The following is a 12,138-nucleotide window of genomic DNA, read 5'->3' on the forward strand; positions in this document are numbered from 1 at the left end:
GAGCTGAACAAAACTTTAATAGCGTACCCAAAGTGGAGATAAGCAAGATCCTAACTTGTTACCTGAATATATTGCAGATTCTGAATGACAAGAAAACATGGCTTGCCTTAAAACAGTCTTGTCCATAGTTGCCAGTTAAATGCGCCAAGATTTTCAGGGGTACATTTGACTTTTCAGAGAAAGGAAGCGGTAAACCAGGCAACTTTAGGCCAATTTGTTGCCACAGCATCCCTTACTTTCCATGGGAGAACATCCTCACCTGGCTGATAGTGGACAGATCTAAAAGACAGGTGGTCTGCTGGAGCACCTAGAGGAGCTGCTGAAGTTAACTACACACATCAATGGCATTGGTCAGGTGTCCCACTCCCTTCTCATAATCTCCTGAGGGTTGGAAAACAAAATAGATTAGTTGAAAGGCACACTGTCAGGTCGGGATTAGATGAGGTCTAAATTATTATATTGAACAAAAATATAAAGGCAACAAGTTAAGTGTTGGTCCCATGTTTCATGAGCTGAAATAAAATATCCCAGAAATGTTCCATATGCACAAAAAGCTTATTAATCTCAAATTTTAGGCACACATTTGTTTCATCCCTGTAGGTGAGCATTTCTCCTTTGCCAAGATAAATCATCCACCTGACAGGTGTGGCATATCAAGAAGCTGATTAAACAGCATGATCATTACACAGATGCACCTTGTGTTGGACATTAAAAGGCCACTAAAATGTGCAGTTTTGTCACACAACACAATGCCACAGATGTGTCAAATTTTGAGGGAGTGTGCAATTGGCATGCTGACTGCATGAATGTCCACCGGAGCTGTTGTCAGAGAATAGAATGTTAATTTCTCTACCATAAGACGCCTCTAATGTTATTTTAGAGAATTTGTCAGTATGTCCAACCGGCCTCACAACCGCAGACCACGTGTAACTACACCAGCACCTCCACATCTGGCTTCTTCACCTGTGGGATCGTCTGAGACCAGCCACCCGGACAGCTGATGAAACGGAGGAGTATGTTTGTCTGTAATAAAGCCCTTTTGTGGCAAAAAAACAAATTCTGTCTCCCCAGTGGGTGGGCTTCGCTCCCAGGCCTACCCATGGCTGCGCACCTGCTCAGTCATGTGAAATCCATAAATTAGGGCCTAATTCAATTATTTCAATTGATTGATTTCCATATATGAACTGTGAATCAGTCAAATCCTTGTAATTGTTGCATGTTGCGTTTTATATTTTTGTTCAGTATAATATAGAAAATAATTTATTCCCCAAAAAACTTCTGTAAACAGTCCCCGGTACTGTCCCCTGAGGGAATATAATCATTCACTATTGTAAGTCATCAGACCATGATAACATTTAATTTATAAAGTAAAATCAGCACCTCTAGAAGAATGTGAAGCCCCTAGTTGATAAATGAGGCTGGTGGAAGCAAACAGCATTGTAACTAATCCACCTGGAAGCCAAAGCCAGCTGAGGCCACTATGAAGTAGATGGGAGACCACTTTGGCACCTAAAGTGGAGAAAGGGAGGTGAATGGGATGGGAAGGAAGATGGGGCTACCTGTGAGTAGAGTGCTGCCACTAATAAGGTCAAGTCAAATGTGAGTGTGTTTCAGTTGCTACTCAAAGCATAGTCTACCTCGGTCAGTAGAGCGTTGCATGGAGATGAACATGGCTCCTACTTCGGAGTTCTTCCTGGCCTCCTGCAAAAGAAGTGTTGAAAAGGATAAGGCATCTCTCATGGTGATTGGATATCTAATAAATCCTTGCCAATAGTTAAGAGCTACTGTTGCTAGGCTAGTCCCAGATCTGTATGTCCACTCACATCTACTAATCATAGACCAGGGGGGTCAATCTGAAGTTACAGAAAGGATGAAGGAGAGACAGAATTAGCCATTAGAGTAGGAGTGCTGATCTAGGATCAGGTCCACTCTGTCCATATAATACTAGTATTCATTATGATCTTTTACAAATTATTAGTCTGGATTGATGGCACCGACAGAGATGGTCGCCACGCTTTTATTCCTTAGGAAACTAAGCAGAATTTTAAAAAATGTATTTCTTACATTGCTAGCCCAGAAAATCTTAAGTGTTATTAAATACAGTCGGGAAGAACTATTGGATATCTGAGCGACGTCATCTTATCAACATCACGACCCAAGGATATTGGATCTGATTCCAGAGGCTGAGCCAAATTCAACGTCGCCGCAGAAGAGGTAGACGGAGCGGCCTCCTGGTCAGACTTCAAAAGGCATGCAACACGACCCACCGCTTCGGAGTATATTACTCGCCAATGTCCAGTATCTAGATAAGACGAAATTAGTCGGTACAGCCATTCTTTATGCATCGCGCCGACAGAAATAAACATCTCTCTGGGAAGGAGGGCGGGGGTGTATGCTTCATGATTAACGACTCATGGTGTAATCGTAACATACAGGAACTCAAATCCTTTTGTTCACCGGACCTAGAATTTCTTACATATCAAATGCTGAGCACATAATCCCCTAAAATAATTCTCGTCAGTCATTATCACAGCCGTGCATATCCCTCCTCAAGCCGATACCACAGCGGCCCTCAAGGAACTTCACTGGAGCCTACGCAAACTGGAAACCATATATCCCTAGGCTGCATTTATTGTAGCTGGGGATTTTAACAAAGCAAATTTGAGAACAAGGAAACCTAAATTGTATCAGCATATTGATTGTTGCACTCGTGCGGGCAATACACTGGATCACTGCTACTCTAACTTACGCGATGCATACAAGGCCCTCACCTCACAAGGCCCGCACTCCCTTCGGCAAATCCAACCACGACTCCATTTTACTCCTACCGTTCTATATAGGCCGAAACACAGGAAGTACCCGTGACTAGATCTATCCAACGCTGGTCTGACCAATCGGAATCTATGCTTCATGATTGTTTTGAACACGCAGACTGGGAAATGTTCCTGGCAGCCTCAGAGAATAACATTGATTTATACACTGATTTGGTGAGTGAGTTTATAAGGAAGTGCATTGGAGATGTTGTATTATTAAAACTATTAAAACCTACTCCAACCAGATAGATGGCAGCATTCGCGCAAAACAGAAAGAACAAAACACTGCATTTAACCACGGAAAGATGACTGGGAATATAGCTGAATATAAACCATGTAGTTTATTCCCTCCGCAAGGCAATCAAACAGGCGAAATGTCGGTATAGGGACAAAGTGGAGTCGCAATTCAACAGCTCAGAGACGAGACGTATGTGGCAGGGTCTACAGGCAATTACGGACTATAAAAAGAAAACCAACCACGTCACGAACACCGACGTCTTGCTTCCAATCAAACTAAACCTTCTTTGCTCGCTTTGAGCATAATACAGTGCCACCAACGCGGCCTACAACCATAATATATAATAATAATAATAATAAATGCCATTTAGCAGACGCTTTTATCCAAAGCGACTTACAAGTCATGTGTGCATACATTCTACGTATGGGTGGTCCCGGGAATCGAACCCACTACCCTGGCGTTACAAGCGCCATGCTCTACCAACTGAGCTACAGAAGGACAACCAAGGACTGCGGGCCACCCCTCTCCTTCTCCGTGGCAGATGTGAGTAAGTCATTTAAACGTGTTATCCCTCGCAAGGCTACCGGCCCAGACGGCATCCCTAGCAGCATTCTCAGAGCATGCGCAGACCAGCTGGCTGGTGTGTTTACGGACATATTCAATCGCTCCCTATCTCAGTCTGCTGTCCATACATGCTTCAAGATGGCCACCATTGTTCCTGTACCCAAAAAGGCAAAGATAACTGAAGTAAATTACTCACTTGTCATCATGAAGTGCTTTGAGAGACTAGTCAAGGATCATATCACCTCCACTTCACCTGCCACCCTAGACCCACTTCAATTTGCATACCGCCCCAATAGGTCCACAGACAATGCAATTGCCATCACACTGACCTATCCCATCTGGACAAAAGGGATACCAATGTAAGAATGTTGTTCATTGACTGTAGCTCAGCATTCAACACCATAGTACCCTCCAAGCTCATCATTAAGCTTGAGGCCCTGGGTCTCAACCACGCCCTGTGCACTTGGGTCCTGGACTTTGACGGTCACCCCTAGGTGGTGAAGGTAGGAAACATCTCAACTTCGCTGATCCTCAACACTGGGGCCCCACACGTTTGCATGCTCAGCCACTGCGCGGCCATACACGCCTCCAACTCAATCATCAAGTTTGCAGACGACACAGCAGTAGTGGGCTTGATTACCAACAACAACGAGAAAACCTACAGGGAAGAGGTGAGGGCACTCAGAGTGTGGTGTCAGGAAAACAACCTCTCACTCAATGTCAACAAAAGAAGATGATCGTGGACTTCAAGAAACAGCAGAGGGAGCACCCCCCTATCCATCGACGAGACCGCAGTGGAGGTGGAAAGCTTCAAGTTCCCAGACCAGACTCTCAACCTCCATCTCTTCAATGTCCTTAAGGTGGCTTGCCAGGCTGGGAGATTCTTTCACATTTTTCAATTTTAACTTTGACATTTTTATCATTTTATTTAAGATTTTTATGATTAACCACGTGACAATGATTGAGAAAATAAAATATTGAAATGAAAATGTTGCACGTACACATCACAGACAAACTGAAATGGTCCACCCATACAGAGTGTGGTGAAGAAGGCTGAAGAAATTTGGCTTGTCACCCAAAACCCTCAGACTTTTACAGATGCACAATTGAGAACATCCTATCGGGCTGTATCACCGCCTGGTACAGCAACTGCACCACCCACAACTGCAAGGCTCTCCAGAGGGTGGTGCAGTCTGCCCAACGCATCACCCGGGGCAAACTACCTGCCCTCCAGGACACCTACACCACCCTAGCCACTGCCTGTTCATCCTGCTACCATCCAGAAGGCGAGGTCAGTACAGGTGCATATCAAAGCTGGGACTGAGAGACTGAAAAACAGCTTCTATCTCAAGGCCATCAGACTGGTAAACAGCCATCACTGACACAAAGGTTGCTGCCTACATAGACTCAAAATCATTGGCCACTTCAATAAATTGATCACTAGTCACTTTAATAATGTTTACATATCTTGCATTACTCATCTCATATGTGTATACTGTATTCTATACCATCTATTGCATCTTGCTTACGCCGCTCATCCATATATTTATATGTACATATTCTTATTCCAAATCCCTTTACTTAGATTTGTGTGTATTAGGCACGTGACCAATAAAAATCGATTTGATTTATTCATAGGTTGCACCGCTGTCAAGCTAACTCTGCTCACCTGGGGCACCGGGCCACGCAAAATTAATGTTCTTAAACTGCCCTCTGCCAGCAGCGCCATGGTGGTGCCCAAAAGTCGTGATAGAGGCAAACAACTTTTGTCTAAATGGTCAGGAAATATGACATTGCTATCTTTAGTAGGAAACAACTTTGCCATCAGCTAGTCAAAAACATAGCTAGCAATGCTAACGGTCGCTAGCTAAAATCCGTGTTGGTCTCCCCCCAATCTTAACATTAAAGTAAATCAGGGAACATCAAAATTATGATTAAAGGTTAATTGAATATGCTCCATCAGTCAGTCGGACACGCTTCTCAGATAGGGTTTGCTTGTTCTTGAGAATAGCCATAGCTAGCTACAATAGTGATCCCCTCGAGAGTAGTTAGTTTCAGTGCATCATTCAGATAAAGCTTGCTAACTAATTGGTTGTGCTAGAGAATATATAATCATGCTAGCTAATTGTTTCTCTATGTCCTCTTAGTGGTGAAGGTAAGGTAGCTAGCTAGCTGATCTCCTTCCCAGACTTCTGCCCAAATGCAGTCCATTGGGGTCTAGAAGTAAATGTCTGACTTTGTTTTGGGTCACCACAAAACCCGTTCTGATACATTTAAGATGCATTAGTTAGTATCCATGAAATGTCCCATGTCCGTCCAGTTGATCAAGACGAAATAACGTTATGTCAAGGAGGTCCGATTGTTTTTTCTGTCTGCCTTAGAGAACTCAGATTTCTCTGCAATATAGGTAAACTACTGAGAACACCATCTACAGTATATTGCACAATGACACGAATATCTCCTAATGCCTCAAATTGTGGGGAAAATAAAACTGGCCATAATGTCAAGCTGTGCATGAGATGAAGTCAAGCCGGCCAAGTACCCTATGCTAACATTTCAGCATAATAAAGGCTCTCTCTCATAATAACATGCATTCGGCTTATTTCGTATTAACTTGATCTTTAATGTCTTAAAGTAATGTTCTGCCATAATATGGACTTGGGTCTTTTACCAAATAGGGCTATCTTCTGTATACCACCCTTACCTTGCTACATACAACACAACCAATTGGCTCAAACGCATTAAGGAAAGAAATACCCCAAATTAACATAACAAGGCACACCTGCTAATTGAAATGCATTCCAGGTGACTACCTCATGAAGCTGGTTGAGAGAATACCAAGAGTGCAAAGATGCCAACAAGGCAAAGGGTGGCTACTTTGAAGAATCTTAAATATAAAATATTTTTGATTTGTTTAACACTATTGGTTACGACATGATTACATGTATTATTTCATAGTTTTGATGTCTTCACTATTATTCTACAATGTAGAATGTAAAAATAAAGAAAAACTCTTGAATGAGTAGGTGTTCTAAAACTTTTGACTGGTAATGCATGTAAAGTTAGTATAAAAAAAAAAAGTGAACTAGGCCTTTATTACTCCTGTATGAGCAGAGAAAAATACTTGTCAGCACCCACTGTGTTTGATATGCTCCTTGTTCTCTTAAGTAAAGCATTCCTCACTGAAGTCAAAAGCATTTTGTCTTGTCATCTAGCACAATAGAACGAGAAAGATTGAAAATGAACTAAACTGACACAGTATACTGTACACACTGTATCAAAAAGGGAAACCGATACTACATTTAGCTTGTGACTTTATTCCAGCAATAGTGAAAGCAGTGTATCATCTTTTGTTTAACACCAAAGGCCTCCTGGATTAGATTGTGTGGCAGAAGTCATAATCCTAAAAGAGAATGAAGTTATTGGAGATTTTACATATTAATTGGCAATAAAGTATTATTCTATTCAATTAATAATACGATCAATATTATTTCATCAATCAACAAAAAAATGGACCAAAATCATAAGCACAAGGATAAATCTCTTTCGTGTGTCTCCCTACCACATCAGTGTGTTGGCTCTTGCACAGCCACTGTGCTCTGTAACTCTCGTAGTGTGTGTCATGGGTCATGTCCTTCAGGTCCTGCATATGAGTCCTCACCAACATGTTCCTCAGGTGGACAAAGTCACTGTGATATGGGTTCTCCACTGACAGCACAACAAGACAACAGTGAACTGCAATAAACTTAAATGGAGTGGACAGTACATTTATCTCAAGTTCACTTACAAAGTGTGTGAGTGTGCATGTTCGTGTGTGTGTCTGTATTTAATCTGCACCTTCCACCACTCCCCAGGGGTAGAGACGGGCGCGGATCCGCCGGCCATTAACATCCACCACCATGTTACTGCCGATCACTGCAAACGGAACACTCCTCTGACAGAGAATGAGACACAGAAACTTATAGAAGACACTTCCTCATTTAGCAGCAGGGTAAATCCATTTGAACGGATTTGATTTTTTTGTTGTTATTGACAGCATCGGTTTTGATATAAGCAAAACTTTCCTTACATGTTTGCCCATGGAAGAGGTGGTCAGAAAGGGACTTTTTTGACCTGAATGCAAAAACATTTAGGAGATAAAGGTCCTCAAAGTTCACCCATTTTGCATACTTTACGAGACAATGTCTTATTCCTGGAAAAGAGTTTGACATCATTTAAAAGCTTACAGTGTTGTCAAACTATTTTATTATATCATTATAAAAAAGAAAATTTATATTAAAGGTTTAAAAATGTTATCTAAAAATGTGTCAAATCAGATTGTCATTCGCATATGTGGTAGCTTAGACCCTATTTCACATCTGAAGCTGTTGTGTTGTGCCCGCCATCGGTTGGGACAACATGCTCTTGAATAAAGCGTGGATGTCATTTCAAGCATAGAAATAAGTCACAGAATGGACCCGTCCCTTCAGACCACTGCAATTTAGCTGGTACACCCCTCACCTACCAACCGGCGAGGACGCTGTAATCAACTGATCTGATAAGGTACTTACTACACATCAGGCGTCTGCTTTAAGCAAAGGCCTCCCTTTTGTCCCCACACTTTTTTTGAAAAATTTAACTTAGGCATATGTTTGGCAAGTCTAATGACTCCAATGATGCACAAAGGGCCAATATCTCTGTGTACAAACCCAATATTTTATTTATGCTGCAAGTATCAAATCCTTCCATTCACACCTGTAGAATTGTGGAACAGAATGTTTTACATTTTTCATTCCATACTGACTTATTCCCCAAAGAATGTGAGCCGAGAGGAAAGACTAGCTATTCAGGAACTTGGATTGTCATTAAACCTGCCAATTAGGGAGGGGCTAGTCATTCACACTATAAGGCAGAAGATTATCACCATCCTGATGAACATTTCTATAGGAAATTCAGAACTGACCCTGCATCGGACAAAGATAACCAACTATCTGACATTTGCTGTCGATCAGAACTGGATCTCTAAACATGAATTTGACTACCTTCATTGCAAAATCCTTGTCATACCTGTTTTCTATATGCTACCTAAGATCCATAAGAGCTTATTCAAACCTAAGGGCAGACCCAAAATTGCCAGTACTGACTCACTTCTGGAGCCACTCTCCAACTTTGTTGATTCCTTCATTAAGCCTATTGTGCAAAAACTCCCAGCATTCGTCAAAGATTTTACAGATGTGATTAACAAAATATCTGAACTGTCTAATCTCTCTGGCAACTTATTGGCTATATTTGATCTAGATATCCTCACCATGAATCTCTCATGAAAAAGGCCTAGATGCACTGGGATATTACCAACAGGACCGTCACGGAGAAATGTCACCACCTAGTGAATTCTTCTGTGAACTGGCTTCTCTAGTTCACAAGCTCAACTACTCTAACCTTTGTTTTCACCACTCTATATCAGAAAGAGACTGACAAACACATTTCTCCTAGCAAGTAGCACTCATCGTAGTGCCCAAGAGACAGTTCTATAGGCTCAAACGTGTGTCATTCAACAGAGGACTATATTGATGAAGCTGTCAACATGAAACAATGTTTTCTGGACAGGGGTTACTCCACTCCACTCTGTTTGGAAGAGGCATACCAAATTGTGCTTTCTAAACCTCGCCAAGATAAACAAAAAAAAGTTTAAACTTCTGAGTTGTTTGTTACTTGCATTTTTACATTCACTGACATATGCTCACCTCAGACCCAGCACTGGAATTCAGGAATTCAAGGATCCCCCTTATTCATCTACAAACGGGAACCCAATTTTAACAGTTGACTAGTCCTTGCCAGCCTCAACACGGGTTCTAAACAAACCCTCCTTACTCGCCTGAGACGGAAACTACCCCTGTGGCAATTGAGCTCAGTGCAACACCAATACAACACCTCAGCGTTCCGACACCCTAGGTCTGGAAAAAGCTGGCGATAAAGGCCATAAATTTTGTGATTTACATCCTACGCTGTTTGTGATAGAATGTACATGGGCAAGACATCCAGAAGCTTGAAATAGAGAATAAGTGAACATAAGAATTCTATAAAACGTGTGCTTTATAGAAATCCAAGATGGCGTAGCAGTGAAGACGTGTTTGTTTTGTCCTCTCGTGTACTTATATATATATATATATATTTTTTTTTCAATCTTTTCGATTTTTTTAATTCGATTATACCTTCCGGTAACCTGCCTCACCCAATGTGATACGGAATCACTATTATTTTCCATTTTAGAACACATTCAAGAATTTCCAGAAGCTAACCAGCTAATTAGTTACAAGCTATTTAGTCATTGTTAGCCAATGCTAGCGGCTTTTACCTTCTGCACAGATACCAGCCCTGTTTTTAGCCTGGATAATACTCGCCTGTCTACCAATATCGGACTGTCTCTCCACAACAACGCCGGATTCCTGCAGTAATCCCTCGACCACTACTTCTGATCTTCACAGCTAGCTAGCTAGCTCACAGCTGGCTAGCTCACAGCTAGCTAGCTCTACTCAGCTGTTCACCCGAACCCCACTCATACACGGCTAGAGCCCAAAACTTCACCGGATCCTTGCAGTAAACTATGGACCTTGGCACCGGATCCCCGCTGCTACCGATTGGATATAGTGGCTAACACCACTGCCACGAAGCTAGCACCAGTTAGCCGTGAGCCAGGCACATCTCCCGGCTAGCAAACAAAATTCCACAATACCTCTTTCGACATCTGGCTTAGATTCTGTCGACACGGCGCCCCGCCGCACCACCACGACTGGTCTGCCGACAAATACTCCATCCGCTGTGCCTTCATCCGGGCTCCGTCGGAGCAGACGCTACTAACCCCCCATCTAGCTTCAGAGTTTGTTCTGTTAGGTGACCTAAACTGGGATATGCTTAACACCCCGGCAGTCCTACAATCTAAGCTAGATGCCCTCAATCTCATACAAATCATCAAGGAACCCACCAGGTACAACCCTAAATCTGTAAGCAAGGGCACCCTCATAGACGTTATCCTGACCAACTGGCCCTCCAAATACACCTCCATGGTCTTCAATCAGGATCTCAGCGATCACTGCCTCATTGCCTGTATCCGCAACGGGTCCGCAGTCAAACGAACACCCCTAATCACTGTCAAACGCTCCCTAAAACACTTCTGCGAGCAGGCCTTTCTAATCAACCTGGCCCGGGTATCCTAGAAGGATATTGACCTCATCCCGTCAGTTGAGGATGCCTGGTCATTCTTTAAAAGTAACGTCCTCACCATTTTAGATAAGCATGCTCCGTTCAAAAACTTCAGAACTAAGAACAGATATAGCCCCTGGTTCACTCCAGACCTGACTGCCCTCGACCAGTACAAAAACATTCTGTGGTGGACTGCAATAGCATCGAATAGTCCCCGCGATATGCAACTGTTCAGGGAAGTCAGGAACCAATACACGCAGTCAGTCAGGAAAGCAAAGCTTTTTCAAGCAGAAATTCTCCTCCCAGCTGCCCACTGCACTGAGGCTAGGTAACACGGTCACCACCGATAAATCCATGATAATCGAAAACTTCAACAAGCATTTCTCAACGGCTGGCCATGCCCCCCGCAGCTACTCGCTCAAGCCTCCCCAGCTTCTCCTTAACCCAAATCCAGATAGCAGATGTTCTGAAAGAGCTGCAAAACCTGGATCCGTACAAATCAGCTGGTCTTGACAATCTGGACCCTCTATTTCTGAAACTATCCGCCGCCATTGTCGCAACCCCTATTACCAGCCTGTTCAGCCTCTCTTTCATATCGTCTGAGATCCCCAAGGACTGGAAAGCTGCCGCGGTCATCCCCCTCTTCAAAGGGGGAGACACCCTGGACCCAAACTGTTACAGACCTATATCCATCCTGCCCTGCCTATCTAAGGTCTTCGAAAGCCAAGTCAACAAACAGATCACTGACCATTTCGAATCCCACCGTACCTTCTCCGCGGTGCAATCTAGTTTCCGAGCCGGTCACAGGTACACCTCAGCCACGCTAAAGGTACTAAACGATATCATAACCGCCATTGATAAAAGACAGTACTGTGCAGCAGTCTTCATCGACCTGGCAAAGGCTTTCGACTCTGTCAATCAACATATTGTTTTCGGCAGACTCAGTAGCCTCGGTTTTTCTAATGACTGCATTGCCTGGTTCTCCAACTACTTTGCAGAGTTCAGTGTGTCAAATCGGAGGGCATGTTGTCCGGTCCTCTGGCAGTCTATGGGGGTGCCACAGGGTTCAATTCTCGGGCCGACTATTTTCTCTGTAAATATCAATGATGTTGCTCGTGCTGCTGATCCACCTCTACGCAGACGACACCATTCTGTATACTTCTGGCCCTTCCTTGGACACTGCTATCTAACCTCCAAACAAGCTTCAATGCCATACAACACTCCGTCCGTGGCCTCCAACTGCTCTTAAACGCTAGTAAAACCAAATGCATGCTTTTCAACCGTTCGCTGCCTGCACCCGCACGCCCGACTAGCATCACCACCCTGGATGGTTCCGACCTAGAA

At 43.3% G+C, this 12,138-nt stretch overlaps 1 protein-coding gene across 1 annotated transcript in view; it reads right to left on the reverse strand.

Moving 5' to 3' along the window:
* The window catches only part of LOC118366058 (septin-5-like), a 20,597-nt gene continuing 8,459 nt past the window's right edge, over positions 1-12,138 (reverse strand). Inside the window, exons 7-11 of the mRNA XM_052491602.1 lie at positions 7,453-7,549; positions 7,178-7,323; positions 1,638-1,701; positions 1,381-1,509; positions 1-381 (exon numbers count right to left, since the gene is read on the reverse strand). Coding sequence (XP_052347562.1) covers positions 326-381; positions 1,381-1,509; positions 1,638-1,701; positions 7,178-7,323; positions 7,453-7,549 — 492 coding nt within the window. The 3' untranslated portion in view covers positions 1-325. The remainder of the gene's footprint in view (positions 382-1,380; positions 1,510-1,637; positions 1,702-7,177; positions 7,324-7,452; positions 7,550-12,138) is intronic.

The sequence above is a fragment of the Oncorhynchus keta genome, chromosome 33, assembly GCF_023373465.1.
Source record: "Oncorhynchus keta strain PuntledgeMale-10-30-2019 chromosome 33, Oket_V2, whole genome shotgun sequence".
NCBI classification, from domain to species: Eukaryota; Metazoa; Chordata; class Actinopteri; order Salmoniformes; family Salmonidae; genus Oncorhynchus; species Oncorhynchus keta.